Source organism: Triplophysa dalaica, chromosome 8 (assembly GCF_015846415.1).
Source record: "Triplophysa dalaica isolate WHDGS20190420 chromosome 8, ASM1584641v1, whole genome shotgun sequence".
NCBI lineage: Eukaryota > Metazoa > Chordata > Actinopteri > Cypriniformes > Nemacheilidae > Triplophysa > Triplophysa dalaica.
In genome coordinates this window covers 3,425,128-3,452,329 of record NC_079549.1, presented here as the reverse complement: position 1 = coordinate 3,452,329, position 27,202 = coordinate 3,425,128, and the positions used below count along the sequence as shown (strand labels likewise).

Below are 27,202 nucleotides of genomic sequence, written 5' to 3'. Positions count from 1 at the left end.
TTGTAAATGTATTCCCACTTCTGTGTACAAATCATACAGTGTGCATCAAATGGATATTTATTATTATATATAACGTGAGTGTTATTCATATCAAACTTGTAAACATGCATTTAAATATGCTGATGGCAAATGAAGGCAGCATAATTTCCTAGTTGCGTTATGCCTTTGAAAAGTTCATATATTTACCCTTAAACTAATCCATACAATTCCGGGGGTCAATATTGTCTTAATATGTCTGTGAGTCTTTCACAGCTATAATAATTTTGAGCTTATTTACCAATCAATATGTCATTTTTAATTGTAAAAAATGTGAAATCTCTGTTGTTCTATCCCGTGGCTGATTTTCATTTGTGTTTCATCATGACACATGCAACGATTAGAAATTATCAACATGAAGTACTGCCGTTTTAACACGATGTAATTATTACTTAAGAAAAAGCTCTAAATATGTACACAATTCTCTGGAGTGGATAACTTTATGATAGAGATGCTTTTTCGAGTAGAATATTCAATGGTAGTACAATTTGGAATAGCCAGAAAAAGATTGAATAGCTTCTGCTACAGAATAGAGAATAGAGTCCATATACACCTAGGATGGCACGAAGGAGAATAAGCCGAATTTACATATTTTAGCGACCTTTTTACAGATCACAGTAATGGGAACAAAATTACAGCTTGGCTGTAGTTTTCAGGGTCTTAAAGGGATGGTGAACCAAAAATTACATCATTTTTCATCCTCTTGTCAAATTAAACCTGGATGTCTTTCTTCCGCAGAACACAAAAGATCATCATATAAAGAATTAACTGAACAAAGCCCATTCTCATTCACTTCCGATGGATGGACACAAAACCAATGCAAGTCAATGGGTGCTGCTGTTAACATCATTCTTCAAAATATCTTTTGTGTTCTGCTAAAAAAAAGATTGTTTGAAAGGACATGAGATGAAAACTTAAGTATATTAGATTCATAAATTTCTATACGATTTACATGGTCAATAATTATTTTTCCTGATTGTAAAATTTTATGAAATAAAAAAAAATCTTATTTATAAATTATTTATTAAGCATGCAGGTTAAGGTTATTACAAATTCACTGAACCAAAATTGGCCATGTGTGTTAGTATCACTTCACATTAAAAAGTGATGCATAAAGTTATTAGATGTCCCATAGAGCATAGATAATTAAATTGGTTGTTTGCAACATTAAATCATATATCTTTGCTCTCCAGGATGTCATTCACCATCAATGGTACTTGTGCAAGAGTTTGGTTATAACATATTCCACCACACTACCCAAAGAAAAGTCTTTTAATGAGATAATGAAAAGAGTATTAAAATTAAACACGTTACAAAGATTAAAAATTCACAAATAAATAGAAAGCTGCGTTTCTGTATTCCCTCCTCCGTTCAGCTCCATGTTCCCCTTAATTACAATGAAATGAAATCCCTTTTTGAAAGACGGTTGGAGAATAGAGTCCATTTAACAGAATTCAGTCAGCCGCTGTGCTAACATCACCTTGTGCAATGGAAAACATTATAACGACAACAACGGCAACAACAACTTCAACTCTAGCTTATGCACATCCTGAACATCAAAGTCATCCTTCATATAAACAGTAAACATATTAGCTTTCAATGTTAATATATATAATATCTCGAATAAGTGTGTTCAAGTCCACGGTGCAATAGTCGTGTTCGAGCTCAGCTTGTTATTGGCACATGTGCTCTATAAAGAAAAACTCTTCGAGAGGGATGAAGGACAGCTGACACGCTCACTCTGTGTTGTGCATGATGGACTCCACGTAGTTTCCAGGGAAGAGTCCGGTCGTGCAGTTAATCACTCCTTCATACCAGCCGTCATCGTTCTTCCTAATGACATAGATGATAGACCCCTCCTGGAAAGACAGCTCATCTTCTTTGTCTTGGTTGTACTCGTAGATCGCCACCACTAAAACAGAGGTTTCATATCAACACCCGACAAAAAATGAGAAGGCCTGTCAATCAATCTGTGCTATATATACACCTTTCTCCAGGTAAGTCTGTGGAGCCCAGGGTGGATCTTCTTCAGCGTACGGGTCACTGTATTCTACCACAGCAGACTCTTCCTCATATTCCTCTGAAGGAGGAGGACGTTTCTCCTCACATGGCTCTTCTGCGGGGTGAGGTGTCTCTGAAACGGACACGGCAAAACACACAAGCGTTAATGATGATAAGGATCTACAAATGATTGTCTTGCATAACTTCACTGTCAGACTGAAAGCGCATCCCTTGTGTGTAAAAGCTTGTTCTCAAAATCACATCTGAGTGTGTGTGGTTTGCGACGGGGGCTTACTGAAGAAACACACAGCCACTTACTGGTTTCCTGTACTCGAGCCACAAAACCCGTCAGCGGAAGCTGAGGTGTGATCTGCAGTACGGAAGGGGGAGGAGGGACCACTGAGGCTAGTCCACACCACCATGAAAAGAAGAAAAGTGAGATAGAGGGGAATGGGGAGAGTGGTGAGCATGAACAAAGACCAAGGTTAGGTTAAACACAAGAGACTGAAAACAGTATGCAGTTAGTTGTGTGACAAACAGGAAGTGCCCTCGATCATGGGCGGAAGAGATAGATCTAGTGTGCAACAGCTCAAAGACCGACCCACGTGAACATACCACCCTGACTACAGAGAATGATTTAGAACATGAGAAAGGTTACTGCGGGCGAACAACTCAAAGCCGCGTGTCAAACGTTCAGAGAGCAGACAGGGAATGGCAAAGCTGGGGGTCCACAATAACTTCCTAATCAAAACTGTAATGTCGTTTTTAGCATAAACCATGGTGGAATTTGAGTCCTTGTTTTGGTATCCTTACACATGGGCTATGACGAGTGAAGAAGATACCTTGGTTCTGACTGTAATAGGGACCACCGTTCTGCTGGCTGGAGGGCATGGAAGCTTGGCCTGTAATTGAGGGCGACCGGCGATACGGCAGCGATCCCCCCACAGCTGGTGATATCTGTCTGGTGACCGGCCTGTTCATGCTGAAGAACTGATGACTGCCTGCACAAAACAATTTTCCACAGTTTAAACATTGAACTTATTTTAAAGGGACAGCTCACTCAAAATAAAAAATGTCATTTATTTACCGTCACGTGGTTTCAAAAAACAGGTTTACAGAAATGAATTTGACTTCTGTGGAACACATATGACGATATTTTGAAGAAGGTTTGTAACCGATTGGCATCGGGCCTCATTCACTTCTATTGTATGGACACAAAACCAATCCAAGCGAAAGGGGGCCAGTTCACACACTCTTCAAAATATCTTTAATTCATGTCTTATAAGAGGGTGAAGAAATGATCAAATAGTTTCCATTTTTGGGTGAATTATCTCTTTAAAGTTAAATGTTTCAAAACTTAGTGATAAAAAAATTCTGTCATCGTTTACCATCTTCTCATTTCAAACCTGTCTGACTTTCTTCCACAGAACAGAACTGGCCCCCTTTCGCTTGGATTGATTTTGTGTCCATACAATAGAAGTGAATGGGGGCCAGTGCAGTTTCTTCAAAATAGCATCATTTGTGTTCTGTGGAAGAAAGTCATACGAGAGGGTGAGTAAATGATAGAATTTTCATTTTGAAGGCTAACTATCACTTTAAGAAGCTTAAAAAAAGCGTTAACCGGGCTCGCTTGTCCAGGACAAGCGAATGTTTGGGCAAGTCAGAGAGAATATTATTTGCTGGACCAGACAAGTAACTTGAAAAATAATAACAGTGCTACAAAAAAATTGGTCTGTGCTTAGAATAGGTGCTGCGTGTTTGTGCTTGTTTGTGTGTGACAATAATCAATGGTACAGCGCATTGAGTCCATATAACTAAATGCGCATGTGGAATCATGTTATTTAAACATATCATCAACGTTCTGTGTGTCTGAAGGAATGAGGTGAACAGATAATAAACGAGTGACGGTCGAGGATTTGTCTGCGTCTGCACTGTATGAGGATAAAAACACATGAACTTCAATCTCCAGAGCTGCTAAGAGTTTATCTTACGAGCATTTTACTGTGAGTGAAGCTGTCGTCAAACACACCCAAACCTCAAGCCCCTTCCCGAAGACTTGTCAAAATAAAAGTCTGCTTGACACTCAGATGGAAAAAAAGGAAATTGTAGTACTCTTGTAGTAAATTGATAAACTGCAGTAAACACTGAAGTATCTAGGAATTTTACTGCAGTTTACTATAGAAAATAACACTAAAGTAAACATGGAAACGGCGGGTTGAGCTGATCAAGATGGCACTTGCATGGAAGATGTTTTCACACTAAAGCAAGTAAAGCAAAGTGCGAGTACACACTAAACACAACACAATGAGAATAAAAGTGGTTTTGAAGACCCCTGTTTTTAACTTTGTATGGTGTGATAAAAATAAAGCATCATGCCAACAGACACTGTCATGTGTTGTGTTTAAGATCCTTGTCCAACATAAAAAAAAAGTAAAGAACTGCTTAGCTATTAGCCACCCTGCTTCTCAAGATATTTTGCCTTCAGCCAATAAAAAAACACCTGTTGAGAAAGTACCTGTTTGCATCCTTAAGCAAGTCACGGTCAATATATTGCAAGTCAAGTTGATACATGACCCAAATATATCATTTATCTTTGAACAAGACAAAAGGAGTGGAATCAAAATTAAAATGGGGAAACCAAATGTAAAAGTACCAATGAGACGGTAGTATGAACAAAACCAAAATATCAGCAAAAAGCAACTTGACGTTCAGCAGGTGAGAGGCGGGGATGTGAAATGAGGACATGACCGGTGGTCTGTAGATGGGTGGGTGGGAGAGCGGGAGACTCACCTGTCACAGGGCTGGTGTTGGTGACTGGTGCCACATTATCTGCAGCTGTAGTGAGAGGTGGTTGAGAGGGAGGAGAGCCCTTAGCTGCGGCCAGAGAGCTGTCAGTAATGTCAGGGTGGGTGGTGACAGACTCGGTTGGGTTGGGTGAGGGTTGGGTGAGAGTCAAATTAGAGGAAGTGACAGAAGGTTGGGTGGAGTTAGTTGGAGCTGAGGGTGTGCTGGCGAGGTCAACACTTACCGCAGCTTGAGGGTGAAAAAAAAGAGGGACGGGAGACGGAACCAAGTGAGGAACGCCAGACAGAAAACTTGCTTTTAGGATAGTTCGGGATAGTTCGCCCAATAATTTAAATTCTGTCATCATTTCTTTCTTCCACAGAACATAAAACGAAAAATGCAGATATTTTGAAAAAAGCTGATCTTGCCCCCATTCACTCCTATTGTACATACACAAAACCAAGTAAATGGGGCCAGTTAACATCATTTTTTGAAATATCTTCTTTTGCGTTCTTTGGAGGACAAGAAAGTCATAAAGGTTTGAAGAGGGGCGAAATGACAGAATTTTCATTTTTGGGTGAACTATCCCATTAGGTATCAGAGAGCTGTGTACATGACAGCAGACAGTTCTAAAAACATCCTTGGAAATGAACAGAGTATCCTTGAGTAATACATTTACATTTAGCAGACGCTTTCATCCAAAGCGACTTACATTGCTTTATCCTATACATTTTACATAGGTTATTGCAATCCCCTGGGATCGAACCCACAACCTTGCGCTCTTACCACTGAGCTATAGGAAAGTTGTAGGAAAGTTATAAAGGATGCTGCGTTCCAGACTTCTCAAGAGAACCCACATACACATTTCAATGTTTCTCATGTGTTACTAAACATATTTCTTTGCTTTACATAGTATAAAAAAACCTGTAAGGAATGGGATGACATAAGGGGGAGAGACAAAGGTCCTTAGCTAGAGAATTCTGGGCCCCCTGAAAAAATATTGATGTGGGCCCCCACCGCCTTCCAACTAATAGAGGGACATTTTATATCAGGTATTATATCATATCACTTGACCTAGTCTACTTACATCAATGGTTATGTTGTTGGAAAACCCTTTTTTAAAAGTTAAATGTTATATTAACTACATAAATGCATGAAGACTTTTAACAAACTAATAAAAGAATAATAAAGACAATACATTAGTCAATAATAATAATAAATAAAACAGAGGTAAACATGACCAGCAGTCGATTATCAAATAACTGAAGTTAACAAAAAAATTGAAAAGAAGGAAATCATGTAAATAAATCAATAGACCACTTAAATGTTTCTAAAGCCTTTTTTTGGTGAAAATAATATGGTTTTGCAAAATATATCATTAAATAAGCCCAAAAATGTATCTACGCAAAAGCCCAGTTTAAATGATTTTTTCTTTACAAGTCAGTTTTTACTATTTTAATTCTTCTAGATGTTTTCTAGAATACTGTTGTATATGGTATAATGTCTACTATACTATACTATACCTTTGCTATGATATACTTATAGTAACTAATACAGATTATGCTACAAGTGTACTACTGTTTTTATATGTGTGGGTCATAGTTTTATCAAATTAACCAGACTTAATTTTGCGGCCGCTGCAAAGACTTTTGAGTTTCAGTGCTTTTCTCAAAGGAAACACTCCCTGAGTCTCGGTCAGCTCCCGAGACTGTGAATCAGTATGTCGTGTACACGGGTTAGGGCACTGGTAAAGACCCTGGCTCCCTTCTCATTGGGACACCGTTCATTTATTTTCCCGTGACGTGACTGCTTAAGCGCCTTGTGATACTTCACAGCTGGTATTAATCAATAACCGGCAAAACCGACATCTCTGACTTCTATAAATATTGGTCGAACTACATATAAGAAACACTTTCATTATTCTTTTACAAATCAGTGCAGAAATTGGTTTGATTATTATATGTAACTGTTAAAGGTGCAGTTTGTAAAGACAGTCGCTAGAGGGCACATGATCAAAACATCGACAAAAATGATGGGGTCCGTTATTGATGTTGATGGCCATCAATCAGACGGGAACAAGAAATCGTGTTAGCAGATGAGGTCAAGTTTTATAATTGTTGCGAATAATTGTGGTCCATAAATAAGTGACTGCTCGAACGAAAGTTAGTGGCTTTCTAGCCGCTAGACACTACTTCTGGATTTGTCAACGATACTGTTGTCATGAGGTTTCGACATCAGTAAACGCGGTAACAAAGGGGAACGAGGATATGACGCCATTGACAGGCGACTGCACAGCCCCATGTCACTGTTTAGAATGGCAAACTCTCATGGTTTACAAGTAGTCAGAAACATTCTTTTGTAAGTATTGTAAGAACTCAGATATTGTATGTACAATATTGTATGTTTTATTGCAAAATAGTTACAAACTGCACCTTTAAGTAGAATGCGTTGCCACATTTACTAGCAACATTTGTTTATACATAACATAGAACCAATGAAAAGACAAACACTTATTTTAGAACGTTACATGAAGTTCATCGAGTTTGCTCTTATGATTCCGGTTAAACGTCTTCAAAACTTGTGACGTGATTTCCAATCCATGCTCCCTGGTTTTTGCGGTGCATTGTGGGAATTTTTAGAGAACAAATGTTTCAGTGCACTGGAATGATTTTGCGAATGAGACCGCCCATAAAATGGCTGATCAGTGCCCTGACTATTGCACTAGGGAGTGGATCGAGAAACAGGGACTCCATGAGCATAACGCATGATACAAATCCGTGATATTATGTTTACCCCTGGATAACGCAAATCCGTCTCCGTTCCACATCACGGGAGCCTACCTTTCAAGGAACGTCTCGATAGACTGGATAGAAGGATAGAATTCCTTTCTCCCTTTTGTGACATTTCTGATTTTAGATCACTCAATCTTCTCCTCAGCCTGCCGCCTCAACTCGGCTAGGTGTCAGATTTTCAGACTTTGACTATTTTTGGGGAGTCACACTTATTTAGAAAAACGTTTTCGACCAAATTGCATGCTTTTGTGGATTTCAAATCTCAAGTGTAAAATGAAAGTATAAAAATTATCTATAAAACAGGTGACTTTATAACTACGATTTTGTGAGGCCCCGGGGCAGTGGGGGCCCCTAGCCTGTCACCACCTTTCATCCCACGTGCTACAGCCCTGGAAAGACACTTCTAGAAAAAGAATCCTGTTTGTTTGAATTTTGAAATAATATCAAGGCACATACTTTGACTATGTCACAGGCAGATGGTATACCTGACAGGAAAGTCTAATGAACATGAATTCACCTGGAAAGGCGCTGGGTGGAGAGGGTGTGGGCACGGCGATAGGGACCCCCACACTTCCACTGCCACTGTTCTCACGACTGCTGCTGCGACTGCTGGGATGACTGCCTCCACTGCTGCCGCTGCCAAATACACGCAACAGGTCACCCATCACATGTACAAGCGTCTCACCACATCACACACAAAAATACATTGAAGACAGCTGGGATACTCTTTTATTGACCGTGTACTGACTGATTGATGAAGAGGCAATGACCCAGAGCAAGTGGGAGGATTTCTCAATCCTGCTGCTTTTATATTATGGCGTAGTTAACGTAATTATCTGTGATTTTTTTTACCTCTACGCCCTAGGCTACGTCGTTGTCCGCGTCGACAGGCAATGACCACTAGGCGTCAGTGTACATGCGCTTGTTGCTTGTGTAACCAAGACAAGAGCCGCAGAACCAGCTCATTTGAGAAGCATTAGCAGTGATAGCGGCAAGTAAACGGTCACTTTTTTATACCTAAGGGAGGGGGTTCAGACCAATCACAGTGCTTGTGGGCCATGTAGGGTCTGCGTTGAGTTGACGTGTTGTTACATTTTTGGAGAGGTGCACGTCAGGCTAAGCGACTCTGCGTAGACTACGGCGTATTTCCGACTATATTCCAATTAATATTAATCCAGCTGCAGTTGATTTATTTTGATTAAAGCCATAATAACTAAAAATATGCAGCTCACTAACACACAATACAAAAAATGTACACCCGGAGCAGTGGACAGCTATCACTGCAGCGCCGGTGAGCAAGTAGAGGTAAGGTGCCTTGCTTAAGGGCACCTCAGTCGTTACCCGCCGGCCCTGAGGATCAAACTGGCAACCTTCTGGTCACGAGTCTGACTCTTTAACCATAAGGCAACAACTGCCTCAGGGTTAGAGCTTCTCTTGCTGTGATGCATGGAAGACAGACAGTTATAGGAAAAGGGTTTGAATCAACGTGAGATCGCAAGCGAGATTTTTATTTCACAAGCTATCACTTTAAAAGGCAGATGGCACAGAGCTGTTACATAAACTCAGAGACTGTTGGCTGAGCTTCAAAGAAAACCGAGAGGAAAAATGTCTGCAGCGAATGCAAGTCTTGTCTAAGAAATGATTTTAAATAAGATAGGAGGCATTACAGAGCCGTTCCACAGAAACTAAGAGCATCTTGAGATTATCTTTATCCTCAGTGACTGTACACTGCGTCTATGATACCAGCGAACGTCACACACAACCGGTTGTTAAGGTTTTTTGATTATGCAATTGCGCAGGAAATCAGCGATGCTTGTTGTAGAAGTGCTATAAAGAAGCAGCGTGTTTAAAAACACTTTGTATTTTTTTAAATGCAAATTAGATTTTGTGAAAAAAATCCTCAAATTAAAAATGATTGAATCAATGTGTAAACAGCTGAATTGCAACTACAGACCCTCAAAAAAGTGCTTTTCAAGTGAGCGAGGAGAAACAGGGCATGAGGATCAAGAAGCAAAGAGCTCTGACACAGAGGTGAGGATGTGGGTAATGGTACCTGTAAGTCCGGTTCCTCTGATTGACAGACGCCGTGCGTACGGGACTCTGAGCCAGATTACGTGTGGGGCTTGAGATGTAATCATTAGGTACAACGGGAGGACGCACGGGTTCAAGTGTTCTGTAGGGGGAGTGTCTCCTGTCGGGAATTAAAATAGTTTAACGACTTTAAGGAAACACTGAGTGTTTCGCACACCTTCAAATATTTGCAGAAGTGGATCTTGTTGACATTAATTCTCACAATTGAGTTTAAATGTGCTGAACATTTTGCTTTGATTTTGGGGTGAAATATTTGTTAGGGTCACATCTGTTTCAAGTACACAGACTTGTGTATTTAATTTCTCTTCACTAAATACAAATACATACTAATATTATGGTTAAAAGAGCTTTAAAAAATGAGCCGTCCATTGAAATGCACACAATCTTGACGGCAATGCCCAACCAACGCAGTGCGACGCAGGAAACCAGAACAAGGCCAATCTGCCCTGCTAGCGTTCAGAAAACATGGACGGCATGCCCTCTAGACCCATGTGGCTATGAACATCATCTGACCTTACAAATGGGCATGATGATGTAGCTTTTAAACCAGCTGTACATTGATTATGGGTTTCTGCTATCGTAATTTTAGACACAAAAACATTTCATCTTCCTCTTTTCTGACCTTAATACAATGTCAGTGTCATATGTGGAGCTGAATTCTCCCTGAGGACTAGACACATGACCCACTGTGGCATGTTCGGGGTTATACAGTGTGTGCTTATCCACCATGGTGGTCTCACAACCAAACAGAAAGCACACATTTGCAATGCATGTGTTTTGTTATTTGGCCTTGGTCTTTTTAACGCAATGGGGGTTATACAGTGTAATAAAGTTTAATGCTAGATTAGGTAAAGTATTTGTAATGCACATGATAGAATCCATGGAGATGGCAATATGAATGCTAATAAACTAAACACAATGAGGGTGATCCGCATTCCCCATTCACATACGTACCCTAGGGTGCCTTTGCCTGGCATCGGGGGGCTGGGTGGTTTCTGTGTGGGAGGTGTGGTGCGAGACAGACCGCCCATCTTCATGTTCTGGTTGCTGACCTGTGACAATTACAACAACTCTGTCAACAACTAAAAAAAAGCCTTTAGCTGTGAGCATTTACACCTCAATATCACAAATATAAAAATGGCATCAAGGTCACGGAAGCAAAGACGCCATCTAAAGAGAACCAGAACAAACAACGAAACAGAACAAATATAGTCAGAATGAAAGAAGAAAAAAGGACTGATTTCCAAAATTTGGTTTTAAATGATATGCAATATAATAATTTCTTTCCATAATCATTCATTTACATTTCATGCACTTTGTTGATCTTCAATAGAATGCAACTAAATGAAACTGTTTATAATGTCAGAAATGAGCCTAAAACTAGGAAATTAATTATCATACCTTATTCCTTCTCCATTCATCTCGGCTGATTTGCAAAAGCTCTTACCTTGAACCTAAGCAACCACTTAAACCACGAGTGAAGCAGAGGTGAGAACAGAGGTGAGATCACAGACAGGTTAGTGACAGATCTCCCACAAACATCACATTTAATGCCATTTGTTAGTTCAAAGTCGTGTTAGTTGGAAAAGTGGTTCAATCATGCAAAGCCTCTGTGTATCAGCCCAGTATTAGGGGCCGGGTATACTTGACTTTCCACGCCCGTGTCTGTCTCGTGCACATATTCTTGAGCATACTTATTCGCGGATAAGCACAGATGGACGAGTTCCGTCACAGTTGATTCAACATTTTTCCACGCATGTTGTACAAAAATTACATCATGCGGGCGGCACGCGGATGGCCAGACTATACTTTAGCCTGAGGTGAGCTCATGTCATACCTTCACACCATGACCGATGTCATCCAGGATGCTGTAGTCGAGAGGTTTGCGAATGTACCGCACAGGCCTTTCGAGATTGCCGGGAGCAATGATTTTATGGGTGCGAGAGGTGTTCTTATTGGTCGTGAGAATTCCGATCTCCCGTCTTGCCACTTTTTCTTTGTGGATATCCACAGTCTGGAATTAGAGAAATGACAGAATTATCAAAGGTGCTTAAATTGTTTTTTGTCATCATGGAAAACAACGAATTACTGAATTACTTGGTCAAGAGGTATTCAGAAATCACCACTGTATTGTTGTCACAATCATAATGTCTAGACACATTTATATATTCAAATATGAATAATCTGTAGTGTGTGACATATATTTATAACATTCACCCAGTGATAGTTCACCGAAAAATGAAAATTGTGTCATCATTTTTTCCTCACCCTCACGACATTTTAAACCTGCATGACTTTCTGTCTTCTGCAGAACACAAAAAAAGATATTTTGAAGAATGTTTTTAACCGGCACCCATTCACTTGCATTGGTTTTGTGTCCATACAATAGTAAACAAAAAAAAGTCAATGGGTGCCGGGGCTGCTGGTTAAAATATCTTTGTCTGTAAATAATACAGGTTTGAATTTGAAATGACTAGATGTTAATTTTGGGATGAAGCATCACTTTAATACTTGAGGAAGCAGGTCACAAAACTCTCGGTAAGTAACCGGAGTATTAAAATGTGAGACGCAGAGAGGCCTGAATGTCCTTATCGGTTGAGTTGTGTTTTATTTTACGCAGTCATTTGTGAGGGGCTTGTGACAAATGCACTCCATGAGTCGAGCAGCAACAAAGTGCATAACATGATGTGTCACTGTGCTTAATCCTTTAACAGCCCATAAAAGCTGTTTAATATTAAAACAGAGAAACGGGATGGGGATTGCTGCCGCGTCTTGTGTCAACTGACTGTGATATGGCAAAAATTGCAGGAATCAAGCACAACAGCAATTAATGACAGACTAGTACATGCAGAGGAGAGAGAGAGACACACACACACACACACACAGATCGACAAGAGATGGAGGGAACGCATTCAACAGTTTGTCAACACTCAAATGTTCAATGGCTCTCTGTGTGGTGCATGTCTGTTGTCTCTATCCCTTGTCTTTTTTAAAGTGGTACCCAGAGGAGGTTCAAACTCAACAGTGCGTGTAATGTAACGCAGGGCCGCTTGTGGGCAAGAGAGAGAGAGATAAAGCGCCGACATGAATACATCAAAGCATTTATGAGTATGTGTGACTAAACTACCTCCTTCAGCTGTATCTTTGGCATTACAGCATAACATGCAGTTAGACTGCAGATGAATTTCAGCTTTGATTTTTCTCTACTCCATTCACACGGTGTTTCTCTGTGCGAGTTTAATGATAGAATCAATGATATTGGTGATCCTCTGAAACTGACTGGACCATTATCTAAACACCTGCATTCTCGCATGTCAATAATTACATCTTTGGTTCATTTCAGATGTGAAGCTTGAATAAAGGGTTAGGCAGTGGTACACACAACAACAAAAATTTTACAGCGCCGACTATGGTGAGCTGATCTTTGCAATTATGATTTACTCAGAGCAAATCCAAATGAAGTAATTCTTACACTCATTAATATTAATACGTCCATTCCAAAAGACTCAATGGAACGCATTAAATATAGTCTAGGGTGTGAGACTGCATTAACAGGTTTAGTGTGTTGCTAGGTTACCTGAGAGATGTGGTTGATGGAGGACTCCATACGGCGCAGCTGGGACGCCTGAATATCGAGCATTTGGAGCACATTGTTGGCAAGGGTGTTGATCAGGTAGGCCACACTGGCCAGGGACTGAGTTGTGTAGTTCTTGGTTTCCTCAAGAGCGATGTGCTTGTCTGGAGCCTGACGGAGAAATTAATAAATACGGTCAAGAAAAGTCCAGCCAGTGACAAGTGCTTTATTCCAATTAGTCATCATCTGAATAGGGATGTAACGATTCACCGGCAGCCAAATATAATTTGTGACGATTCAAGTCGGTTGAAATGTTTAATAAATCCCAATACATGTTTTGAACAGCAGGGGCGCCATGTTTACAGCAAACTTAGAAAACGTGGATACGCTGATTTTCATCTTTTGACCAAATAAAAGGAATGTATCAGGGCTGATGACAATATTGTTCTAGAGCTCAATAATGCTACCTTCCCACTCAGTATGCAGACATATTACGGCAACAAGGAGCATCTAAATAGGGCACGTCTCATCAGGATGGTTTTAGATCATCACTATTATTGCACATCTCTGCAGAAGACACTAGGGGGAGCTGTAGTGCCTGGATATTGCATATGTTAGTGTATGTATTGTAACTAAAGCATAGCAATACTTGTAAAATGTACCACCACAACACAATCACTTTAGAAAAGTATATACCATAAAAATAACCTGCAGTACAATTTCATATTATTTAAACTAATCTCAGTGTGAAAACTAACCTACCAACATTTCATTAACAAAGAAGCAAAACTTTATTGTAGTCTTGCAAGTGAGATAAAAACAGACAAGAAGCGTTTTATGGGTGGCTTCAATTCACTAAGTATTTGTTGGATGTATTATTGACAGGTAAAAGCCTAAACCCTAAATTTATGATGAGCCTTTTTTTTCTGATGTATTTTCAAGAAGAAAAAAAAGTATTACATTCAGAACAATATGGTTATTTCAATGCTGAATCAAGAATGTAAGATTATTAAATGTAAAAGCCCTATAAGAGACAATTAATCGTCATAATCGCAACGATTTATTAGACAATTAATCTTCAGCTTAATTTCTTAATCGTGACAGCCCTAAATCCCAGTTTAATATTTTTCTCTTTCACATTATTTCACACCTTGTAAAATATTCCTTATTCCTTATATCTCCATTGCCAATGAAGAGCTGTGTGTCAACAGGATGTTTTGACGCGGCAGTCGAGTGTGTGGAATGTCAGTACCTAAGCATTTCTATGACATCAACCTACAGTCACATGAGCCCTTCCTTTGATCCCTAAGCTGTCAAAGAGAGAGAGGGTGTGTGTCCGTCTGTGTACACAAGTCCTGTCTTTGTCCCAGCGCAGTACCAGGAGAGAACAGTCACCTCTCACATACTTTTGTCTGTGCGCCGAATTGTAGAAAGCAAACTATTGTAGCAAACAGGTCATTGGGAAACCTAAGCCACCTTGACCAGCATCACCAAGTGCCTTACTAATGCACAACATTGACATCTAGACAAAAATGTTGCTGAAGTCAATAATCCACATTTTGGTTATTCTGCTTTTAACTATTAGAAGAATAAAATACGATTTCTTGACAGCACGTCATTTCCAAAGCATTTTCTCTAAATCATACTCATTTGCCATCGCAAGAAGCCACGAGCAACAAACAAATGAAAAAATGTGTGCAGCTTCACATTTCCACTTCTGTAAAGGTCGCAGGCAACGAGGATAGCATATAATCTGAGCTGCGTGCTCGCATGAGGCATGCGTGTCCCCAACCCCACGACACGAAATGACACAGTGACATTAATATACAGAAGCAGTTTACTGTGAAGCAGTTTACACTGACCCACGCTTATGACATCATTGAGGGAGGGGGAGGAGAGATCGTTCCCTCACACATCTGAGCCTCCAGGACTACAGGAGGAATCTAGATTACATACACTGATGCTCTGCTCGAGTAGACGGCTAATGAAGTGATCACAAGAGCCACCGAAGTCAAGGGTACATAACCGGTGAACATCAAAACAGCTGTGTAGCTAAGGGAATTATTAAGAGAACTCAAACTAGTGTTGTCTAGAAACAGCACTACAAAATCGATGAACAGGTATTCTCCTAGATTCACACAGAGCACTGTCTGTGCCTCTCTTGCAAATCACACACAAATGCAGAGGGGCTTGTGGGTAATTACATGGCGCTTAGGTCAGTAATGACTGCTCGTGTGTATTAGGACTGACCACAGATGGACACAATGAATCTTTGAGAATTTGACTCAAATCATTACTCTGTGAAAATGAACAGGAGGGCAGAACAAGTAATGCTAATCACACGTTTGCTCATGTAAACACAGTTTTTTCCTCATACACACGTCTACGGAGATCATGCGATTTTGAAACATGGTGTCAAACTGGTTTGTGTATGTTTGTTCGCGTCTGGTGTAGACACAGTGTTACACGGTGTGTTCTGTGTTTTATATGCCCAGCTCTTCCGTGAACTACAGCTCTTTGAGTCTAAAACCACTACGAGATGAAGCATACAATTAGTTTATTATGTGCATTTTGAAAGGCAACACTCGACAAAAATTATCCTTATAAATTTAATATATATAAATATAAAAAAAAAATCCTGAAAAGATGGGAAGAACAGCAATAAAATATGCCCAGTAATAATTCTTAGAACTATGTTTGTAAATGGTACATATTCTGTTGCCTGCATTTGGAGTTTCTGCGTGAGAGCACCCTCTAACTTTCGGATGTGGCGGCATTTAATCGTAATTCATTAGCAGTTTCTCAATTCCAAGAATGCAAAAAACTGACTTGTGTTCTTACGGAGACCAGCAGCCTCGGAAGAACGAACTTGGATGGATGTGGGGCAATGACTTCTGGGACTTCTATCGCCTTCAGTACGCGCGAAAGGCTGCATTCGTTGCATCCTTGCTATCGAGAACACATTAGGGTTGGGTACCAAATATCCGGTGTTTAGGATTCCTTTTACTCTGTTAGATTTTCCTAGAGCAGGGCAAAACTTAAAGCGGGGGTAACAAACCGGGTTTCAGCCAATCTCATATTTATCTCGAGTACCTATACAGTAGTACTTAGTCTCTTCGAAGAGTATTTAGTTTGTTCACATTTATAAAAGATAGATACAGTTTTACGATTGTTTCTGAAAACATACGGCGCGTGGGGGGGGGGTGGTAGGCTGAACCAAAGCACTTGTGCACCAATTGTCAACAAAACACAGACATCAGTCTCACTCAGCACATGCGGCTCATGTCCAGCATCATTTAGTGCTGGGGCGGCTCCATATATCAGTTTTAAACTATCTCCAAATCCAGCGTTATATCCACAGTTTATATAAATTCATCACCCGAAAAGCAGAGAACAAACAAACACATGAACTTTGCGAATGTAAGCTCTCTTTCTCTCTCCTGCTTACAAGGGAAAGGGACGTCTGCCCATGCTACTTCTCCTGCTCTCCTTGCTGCCGTGTGGCTGTGTCGGGGACTAAGAAAAGTTGTTACAAAACAGTTTTATATGTTCAAAAATACTCTCCAAAACCTGTACGATCGCTAGGGGAGTGTATCGAGTACAGAAATACTACAAAATACGCCCAACTCATTTTAGGATAAGTTGACCATGTTAAGCATAAGAAGATGGCACTTTTAACATTGTAAAGAAGTCAGAATGCATGAAACACCGTTGCAGGGGCGCTTTAATATAATCGCAAAACTTAATATAATCAAAACCACATCGACAAAATAAACAGGTAGGATGTTTATACGATGCAAAATACCCTGTCAGTTATAAATAAATATGTAGAATGATTTAACAACAAAAAAATCAAATCAGATTGTCATAGCAGTACAAAATTAAGAGGTAGTAAAATAAATGACGAAATATTGATATGCACATGCCTGGTAGGACAATGAGACGGGTAGGAAGAAATTTCAGGACACCGGTATGTAACTGGACCGATTTAAAACGCAGATTTCGGTGCAACTTAAATGCTGACTGAGCTGTCGATTAAGACATTTGCCCTCATTCACGTGAATGAAAGTCGGAAAGCTCAGAAAATACAAATTCAACACATATTTTATAAAAGTTAACCGGATGGCAAAGGATCTTTTATTCGCACGTGATCACATGGGTCCCTCTGGGATCTGTGCTTGGACCGCTGCTTTTTCCATCTACACGACATCCTTGGGATCTATCATACGGGCACATGGCTTCTCGTATCGCTGATATGCTGACGACACCCAGATCTACATCTCATTTCATGAACAGCTGTCCTTCAATGATCAAGATGCAAAGACAACGTGGTCAAGCCGATATGCCTTATTCAACATTAGAAAGGTTAGACCCTATCTCACTGTGCATTAGGGGTGGGCGATATGGACAAAAAATAATATCTAGATATTTTTGGTGATTTTAACGATAACGATAATTACACGATATCCATTAAAAATGTGATTTAAAAAGGCAATTTAAATAGATTTAAAAAAAAGAGTTAATTCATCACTGATGATAATAATGGGCACAATGTAAAATGAAAACATTGCTTATTTATTTTCTTTAACATGTAAGTATTGAAGTAAAAACAATTCAAAGACATACAAAATACTAATTGAACTAGTGTAAGAACATCAAACTCTGAGTAAACATTCAGTTGTACACCTCTGCTGTAATGTAAATTGTGCAGCATACAAGCAAGATGAAATAATAATAATAATGAACAAATAGCATCTGTAAATAAAGTACTCTGATCTGTAACATATTGCACACAACCATGTGTCCTTAGGGCCTTATTGCCTTACCACCTATGGCCTTATTGAACAAATACCTAACTTCAAGTACTGCCCAGTACAAAGATTGCACAAAAATAAAAAGGAAAATCTGCCCAAAAGGTGCACTTCCAAATCAGATTATCTTAAATAATATAATATACATTTGTTAACAAATGACATCAAAGTAAACAAGGTCCACAATTTACAGACAAATAAACTATAGTCACTATTATTAAAGCACACACTGGCATGGACAGATTCTGAAACTTTATAGAACATTATAGGCAAACTGCTCACTGTTCACATGTAGATTTAGTTCAAATTATGAGCCAAGACAAATCCGTCATGATAATACAGAATGTACTCGGGTCTTGTCTTTTAAATGAAAGAGCTTGTTGTGCAGTATTCAGTCGCCGCTTCTGTTTCTCCAGAAGTCTGCTTCGCGCATAAGCTACACAAACACAAGAGCGCGAGGCAACATGACGTCATCGTGGAGTGGGCGGTCAGGTAAACAGTTAAGAAACTCCCCTTCCGCGCTCGCGTTCACGTGCCAGGCACGTTCTCGCGTGAATAATTACGAAACGGCTCTCTAGTCACAGATTTCGATGGGTCACAGATTTCGGCACAGCGCCGGTGTTCAACTTGCGGGCGGCCATTCGCTTACCATGCCTGTGAGAGAGATGACGACGTGTATGCGCAGAACAGCAATCACGTGACGCCCTGCTGCAGCCTCTGAATGTGTGGCGTTTTAATGCGTGTTTTTCCGGAGTAATTTAAATACTCGATAATGAGAATTTGCACATCGTTTACACAACAAACTCGATATTATCGCAGACGATATATGCGTCTGTGCATTCAGCACAACTTCTTGTCCAGGCCCTGGTAATCTCAAGGTTGGACTACTGCAATGCGCTCCATGCTTGGTTCAGAACGCAGCAGCTACCTCTTCTTCCAACAGCCCAAAAGGGCTTATATAACACCCCTTTTCATCTCTCTCCACTGGCTACCGGTTGAAGCCCGTTTCAGATTCAAGTCCCTAATGTTGGCCTACATGACTATCACTGGATCGTCACCAGCATACTTTCACACCCTCCTACACCCCATCAAGATCCCCTTGTTCAGCAAACCAGAGGCATCTTGTAACGCCTTCCCTTAAGGGCAGTTAATCGCTTTCCAGCTCATTCTCATTCACAACTCCATCCTGGTGGAACATTCTTCCCAACTCGATTTGGTCTACCACATCTCTCACAACATTCAAAAAATTACTTAAAACCCATCTCTTCTGTGAATACCTGACAGACAAATGAAAAAAAACCTACCCTCTCTCTTTCTCTCAACAGGTATTGTTCTGGCTTTTGTTGAAACCAGTAACTTTGTATTGGCAACCATTGTGTTATTGCCCTGTATGACATATCGCTTATTGCCCTAAACTCCCTAAACTCTTTGTAAGTCGCATTGGATAAAAACATCTGCTAAATGACTTCATGTAATGTAAATGTACTTGCATAAGGCTTGCTTGAGTCTAAATTGAAAAGCAGTTTAAAAGTTGCGCCCTGCTGGTCAAATGAATATGCATTCAAGGATGCAGAGATAGGGAAGACTAAACGGAAGTAAAAGCAGCCCACACAGCCTTCACTCCTACACACACACACAATTGTCCTGCTTTCATTTATACGGACAATGCACATCAGTAATTGAGGCTCGAGCATCATCTGAATATAATTACTCCATCTGCTGTCTGGGAAACAAGTATGTAATTAAGTCATCATTAAACACAGATAATTAATCTGAATCAGAATGAACCCTGTGACTCGTGTTCTTAAGCACAGTCTGGGCATCATACAGATCTCTCCTCCCGTAGGATCATTTTCAAACACACAACACCCTTGTGAAAGCAAAACTCTGCACCATTTTGACTAACAAAACTCTCAATGACATGATCTTTCCATGAACCCTCAACAATTCCTGAAGGGAGTTTACAATCAACCCAAACTTGAGCATACAAAACAACTGAACAATGAGACACTTAAGCCAAGTAGATTCAAGTTTAAAGCATTAAATAAAGTAAAAACCCAATGTCTGAGAATCAATATCATAACATGATGCAATATTTTACTGCACCCCATTAAACCTGATAACTCATCAACATGTACACAACATAAGACAATACCGATCAAAATGTACATGAAGACCTAGTCAATGATGGCACAGTGTGGCACCTAAATATTAAATTACCAAAATGTATAATGCAAAGGCCTGTGCTCCCCAGAAGCTTTCCTTCTGAATGATAATGGCTGGAAATTTCCTTTCAAACATAAGTAAGAAACCAGAGCAACAAAGCAAATATTTATTCGGTACTAAGACATCTGAGAGTTTGCCCGCACAGTAAGGACTCCCGGTGCCAGAAGATGAAAGAGAACAACTGCCATCCTGCCCTTAAAAGGAGAGCCATTCTTCAAGACGACTCGCGCTGACATTAATTCTACAAACGCTCCTCCGTGAAAACATCCAGGTCATGGCAAATGTACAGCTAATGCTTTAATTCAACAATTTCTTAGCAGTTCTTGTGAATAATCACAATTCAATCGCCTTCTTACTCAGAAAAGTAGAAACATAATTTGCGCTCAGAGCTTAGTTTTTAATACAGGAGGTTCCAATTGGCCAGTCCATCATCAGTGAGATAAATGCATGAGCAGAAATAGAGATGCACTGTTAGCACACTTCATTTTGACACGTCTTTCAATCTCGTGTTTTTGGCTGTCATTGAGCACAGATGCTGTAATTACAGCATCCGTCATCATGTTTATGTTCTCTGCTGAAATGCTCTGCTGAAGCTGGTGGAACTCAGCTTGACAAAGTTGTAAAAATGTTTGGGTGAAAAGAACTGTACTGTCATTTATTGACAATGGCTTGTAACTAATGCGTCAATGAACTGTTTCTAGTCTGATGAACATGGATTACAGCAGACGGATAATGCACATATAGAGCTGTCATTACAGATGTCAGACGTGATTAACCAATGTCAATAACATTATGATTTTCCTAGGTCTGTCTTTAAAAAATGACATGATATACTGATTAATTGATCACAAATCAATATTTCCAGATAAAAATGAAAGCATAGCAGAGAAATTGCAAAAAGTGGCTTTGGATGTGGGTACAACTTTGTACGGCATTAACATTCAGCAATATTATACTTAAAGTGACCGTCAAACGGACAGTTTCTGCGTATCTCATGTTAATCTTGACTATTTAAAGAATAGTATCGTACTTACTTTCAAATATCCATTATGCGAGGCATAAACCAACACAGCATATTAAGAAACTATGACCTCCACTGGTGCAGTCACCTGTCAATCTCCATCCAATATGCTTGTGTCCGGGGTAACAGTCAGGACGTTACTCGTTCCAATGTTTTCATTATTCTTCATAATCACTACCTAATAGTCTATGGCTTTGTTTAAAAACCATTTTGCCAGAGATTCTACTCGCTGAGTGTATTAAATTAAAACACTGGAAGCAGTCCAAGTTGTGTGTCATAAATACAAAATAACTACTTTTGACTGTTCGATGGATGCAATAAAAACTATGTGTTAAACACATTACATATATCGTCTCTTTGTGTTATAACCGCTTTGAACTTGGGGAGCAAAGATCCCCACGACATCAGAATGATCATCAGGATACGGGATGCTCGTGAGTGAAGCGGGTGCAATAAGTGCATCATTCTGCATCCACAATGCGCATGACTGTATATAACGTAGAAGTGCATGCATTAAGCGCATCATTCTGTGTTCAGGATGAGCATGAGCGAGTCGGTTCCACTCTGCATTGGAGACTATTATACGGTGATAGTTTTGTGCAATAAACAGAGTACAGAGATAGTAGTATTTTACTCAAGTAATTTTTTTAAGTATCTGTACTAAAAGACTACATTGTAAAGCATTAAATCAAACTCCAGTACAATTTATAATTACATTTTTATATGTTTTTATAGGGCTGTCAGACAATTAATCACAATTGATCACATAAACGTTTGTCTTTACATAATATTTGTCTGTGTACTGTACATAATAATTTTGTATTTATAAGCACATTCAATTACATGCATATAGAAAAACATATATAAAAAATTAAAAAAACTGTTATAAATTATTGGTAAATATAAATAAATTTATAATTTTATAGATAAATATTTCCTTATTATTTATACATGTGTGTGCATGTGTTGATAAATACAAAGTTATTATCCAGAGTACACAGAAATATTATGTAAACACAAAATTTTACAGCCCTAGTTTTTACCTTTAATACAATACTTAAGTACATTTAAAATATATACTTTTAAAAGTAAAAATATGTAGATTTTAATTAGTGGTGGGCCGTTAACGGCGTTAACGCAGTGAGACTATTATCGCGCGTTAAAAAAATTGTCGCCGTTAATCTATTCTCAAAGTTGGGTTGGGAGCTGGGTCTATACTACGCAAGCTATGATGACTTTCACCTTGATATTTTAGCGCGGATGTATACCAGCTTAACTGCACTGTACGGAGCGAGAACGAGATTTTTCAACTCGCGTGATTCGCGTCATTCGCGGAAGCGGAAGCAGAAGCCGCCTCATCATCTCATAAGCAGGGCTTCATTCGCGCGATTCGCGCAGCAAGTAGGTCTATTGGCTCTTTGCATTAACATACAAATCACTCGCGCTTGACGCGCCATTCGCGTTTGGTCTGAACACAACATAACGTTACTGTGAAATTACCGCATCAAACGTGACGTGCTAACATGGATGCAGCTATGAAGCCGCCGGGTTTGCTTCAGGGAATATTAATTTTAAAAAAGCTTCCCAATAGAAACATCGACAAGACTAAGGTTGTTTGCACCTTGTGCAATGCGGAATTGGTTTAAAAAAAAACACTTTCTCTCAACAGGTAGTGGTCTAGCTTTAGTTGAAACCAGTAACTTTGTATTGAGATCTAATGTATTATGGCTCCTGTATGACATATCGCTTGTTGCTCCCTCACTCTTTGTAAGTCGCTTTGGATAAAAGCGTCTGCTAAATGACTAAATGTAAATGTACTGTAGGAGCTCTTCCAGTCTCAAGTACCACCTAAACGCAAAGAATCCCTTAGCTAATGCGGAAGTAAAAACAAGTTCATTTTCCATCCATCCATTTTCTACCGCTTATCCGAACTACATCGGGTCACGGGGAGCCTGCGCCTATGTCAGGAGTCACAAGTTCATCTTATTGAACATAATTTAATTTTCATCACCAATTATCATAGTAGAACAGCTTTCTCAAGCAGTTTGTGATGCATTTTGGAAACAGGAGATGAGCCCCTGGTCTAATGCGCCACCTGGCTTTAGACACCCGTTCTCAAAGACTTACTTTTAGTCATTATTTGGGTAGCACACATTCTGAATGCCTTCGGCAGAATTCAAATGAGCCATTTTAATCTAGATTAATCTAGATTAATCTTGGAATTAATCTAGATTAATCTAGATTAAAAAAAATAATCTATGCCCACCACTAATTTTAATGTACTCAAGGTTTAAAAGGTTAAAAATTACATTTATTTATGAAAAGTAGTGGAGTAAAAAGTAGAATATGCTTTTTAATACAAGTATTTTTTCCCAAAGTAAAAACAGTAATAAAGACTATAAAAAACACTTGCGTTGGACTGTCTTTAACCATTTTGCTTACCCTAACTCTTCTCCTCTTCTTCACAAGGTAATACAATTTTCCCACAATACCTTGGAAACTAAAGAACAAAAGTGCTAAGGAAAATTGTGTCATATTGTCTCCATGGCTGCCTTTAAAACAAACGTTTAAGATGGGTGATCCAAGCTTCCAAAATTCCATTAGGATTGTGAGCACACCACAGAGTCATTTCACATCATCCAAACATGCTTCCAATTTCAAATGAAACTCCTTAACACAAGATAATCGAAACAAGCTGGAATAATCTGGAGCTGACATAAACAACTTTAGAAAAAGCACAAGTCTTAAACATTTTAAATGCATACAGGCTCCAAATTTGTGTTCACACAGATAGGGAAACATCGTTCAGATTTATATCAACATGGAAACTCATTTAAACAAGCCTGATCTAATAATCTTAAATCTAAATCAGATTAAATTGTCATTTTTGTTAACGTGTCTCAATATAAATGATGAACTTGAATTTAATGTTGCATTTATTTTCGAGTCAGGCACATCCCTATAGGCCATGTAGAGCATGTCAAATGTTTCATTTGACATACTAAACTCAGCTGTCCACTGCAACATGCCTGAAGACACACATTTCATCCCGTCTTCTCTTTGCACCAGTTCATACCAACATGCCAAAGATAAAGAATCAGATTTGGCCACATTTACATTAAGCAGTTTGTAGTACTACATGTATGGAGTGCAGTCCAAATTATGAATGAATTAAATTTGTTCAATGCCATAAAAACATGGTGTTATGACTAGGGATGCACAATAAATTATCGGCCATATCGGTATCGACAGCTAAATGATCATTTTTAATGTTATCGGTACCAGGCGATAATAGAATTAAGGCAGATATATTATAGCCGATAAAACATTTTCTTCTTGTTAAACTTCATCTGCACGCCGCTCACAGTTAAAATAGAGAACAGTACTGTTGTGATCATTCACTCACTGCTATTAGCAAAACATTGTTGATGTAGATACAGTATTTATGAATGTGTAAATTATAGGAAAAATAGCATATTGTTTGAATCAGACAGCTGTCTGAATGCTTTCTGTCTTGAGACCTGTTAGAGATGAGGCTTTTTCTGGGTTGCTCGGAAGAACATCTATAATTTGTTTATTAGATAAAAAAAAAAAATAGAAGAGTTTGAAGGTTTAAGAATCGTTAACTAGTGTAAAGCAGGCTTAGTACATGATTACAGGGGAAAAAGATAATTCATGGTTAACTTGTTTTCTGCAGTGAATGTTTTCAAATAAAAGCAGTTGTCCACTTTTTGCCTATTGTTTCAGTCTTCAGTCTTTATATTCATATTTAGATGCTGTATATCGGCCAATATATCGGATATCGGCTACCAATGTTAAAGAATTATCGGCCATCCTAGTTATGATACAGGGGGCCTATCCGCCAAGCCCTGGCTGTCCAACACAGTGCATGTTTGACAAAAGCTCTACAGACCACTAACGTTACTTAAGGAGTTTACAGTAAGGTGACACATATGTAGGCAAAACGTAGAAACTAAAGTAAAATAATGAAAAATAACTGCAGGTCCGCCTAAACACTCTTCAGAACCATCACACTTGTTTCAATTCATTCACGCCTCAGCTTTAAAAGCAACTAGTCTAAATATTTAAAGCTGGCATGCGTAAGTACCGAGAATCACCAAATGGCTTTTGGGCTATTGAGTGTAAAAGGCAAACAGCCTCAGGGACGGGCTCAGCTGAGCAGTCTCCAGATGAATGGAAGAAGCCATTTAAGTTTATCACTACTGAACATTGCAATACAAGCATCTGGGGGAAATCTCTCAGCCTAACTACATGCTGGCAGGAATAACATTATTTTTAAACCATGCCGAGCATGACAGCAGAGCAAAAAGAACAGGAACTAGTCAAGCCGAAGCAAATAAACAAATATTTTAAACTTTTATTGAGGATATAATCATGATCTAATATTGACACTTGTCATCGGCAAAACACCAGTAATGCAAATTAATAATTAACATTGAATTACTCGCCAAACAATGATCCACTGTTTTATAATAGTACTTGGTAACTTAAAATCTCTTTAAGACACCTTTCATGAGGAAAACTTGCAATGAGCATCTAGAAGAAAGTTTTATTTCTCAAATTGGTATGATCACAAGCAACATCTAGAGTTAACTATAGACCAATTCAAAGTCTATATGAACCACCTGCCTGTTGTGTGTTTGTTGTATTGTCGGCACGATGTAACGTTAGTCTCGCTGAGGTACAGAACAGGCAAACTTTATAAATGTCGTGTTTTCACCGTCAACGTGCAGCAGTTCACAGCAAACCTGTGCGCGCATAAAACATTCCTGAAAACAAATATCGCTTTGCTGTACGATCTTGTCTAAAATAAACTTTTATAACGTTACGTTAATAAGATTATAAGCGATGCGGTAATTCAGTTGCGTGCGAGCATACACACATACGTGTAAGTTAGTAAGTTAGTTTTTGCTGCGCTTCAACAGATGACCAACAGACACCGCGCACAATTAAACACGCGTGATCTCTAAAACACCGTTTGTGCGCCTGGCTTCACGTCGTTCTCCTGCATACCTGGACGTAGTTGCTTTCACAATATTCTGCGACTCTTTCGAGATTGGTAAAGCTGTCCAGTAACGCCCTGCGACCCGCGGGAATCTCTTCTTCCAGCAGCATCTCCAGCTCCGCCATCTTTACATGTCTCCAAGCTCGCGCCCGCCTCGCGTCAGGAGCGACAGGAAATACAGCGGCTTCTCCTCGCGGCTCGCGGAGGGAAAACTAATCAGGAGTGTTTACGAAGCCTACTATGGAAAGGGTTTCTCTTAATAACACGAATTAATATAATATTATAGAATAGAATAATTAGGTTTTTGGTTTATACAAACTATAATTATATTTTTAATATACAGTCTTTAGGCTAGTCTTGGTAATAATCAGTTTCTTTCATTGGGTAATTGCGCCCCCTTGTGTTGCTACAACGCCACGGTTACCAACAAGATCGCTTTTTGTCTTTTCTGGATAAGCTGTTGTTTAAAAAGCAGGTAATTCAGCGTTTATTACTTGCACTAAACCTTGATATGAGTATCATTTTGTCAGCTCAGATGCACATAGTATACAGTAAAGACAGATTTACTTGTATAAAAATAGCATATCAAAAGCTTTCAGTAATAAATATTGTGCTTGTATATGTATCATCCGTTTAATTTGAAGAGTTGTAGAGTTTTTATGTCCATACTAATAATACTTATAAATACATTTAAATAAATTGTTATTACTATAACTATAGATATAATTTGGGAGAAAAGTTAAAGGACTAACTATTTTCAGTTTTTTGGTATGTGTTTCCTTAACCACCTGTATGTTCTTCGATGTTGGACCACATTATAGTAAGCGTTGGGTAAGTTAC

At 39.2% G+C, this 27,202-nt stretch overlaps 1 protein-coding gene across 5 annotated transcripts; it reads right to left on the bottom strand.

The window, feature by feature from the left end:
* Positions 1 to 1,290: 1,290 nt before the first annotated feature.
* Positions 1,291 to 26,567, bottom strand: abi2a (abl-interactor 2a). 5 transcript variants are annotated; one of them, XM_056754391.1, is made up of 12 exons: positions 26,371 to 26,565; positions 13,282 to 13,449; positions 11,542 to 11,718; positions 11,152 to 11,169; positions 10,659 to 10,756; positions 9,667 to 9,804; positions 8,131 to 8,249; positions 4,828 to 5,070; positions 2,880 to 3,038; positions 2,356 to 2,442; positions 2,024 to 2,170; positions 1,291 to 1,948 (listed from the first exon to the last, which is right to left on the bottom strand). In XM_056754391.1, the coding sequence occupies exons 1-12, from the start codon at positions 26,485 to 26,487 to the stop codon at positions 1,773 to 1,775; spliced, it is 1,647 nt and encodes a 548-aa protein (XP_056610369.1). In that variant the 5' UTR covers positions 26,488 to 26,565; the 3' UTR covers positions 1,291 to 1,772. The 5 variants fall into 5 exon arrangements, with proteins under 5 accessions (XP_056610369.1, XP_056610371.1, XP_056610370.1 ...); XM_056754393.1 differs by lacking the exon at positions 2,356 to 2,442 and having other exon boundaries at positions 26,371 to 26,567; XM_056754392.1 differs by lacking the exon at positions 11,152 to 11,169 and having other exon boundaries at positions 26,371 to 26,564.
* Between the last annotated feature and the right edge of the window lie 635 nt (positions 26,568 to 27,202).

Coding starts and splice junctions, on each gene's coding strand:
- abi2a (XM_056754391.1), bottom strand. CDS start 26,487: ATGGCGGAGCTGGAGATGCTGCTGGAAGAAGAGATTCCCGCGGGTCGC. Junction 13,450..26,370: donor GTGAAAGCAACTACGTCCAG/GTATGCAGGAGA, acceptor TTTCTCCGTCAG/GCTCCAGACAAGCACATCGC. Junction 1,949..2,023: donor ACAGACTTACCTGGAGAAAG/GTGTATATATAG, acceptor CCTCTGTTTTAG/TGGTGGCGATCTACGAGTAC.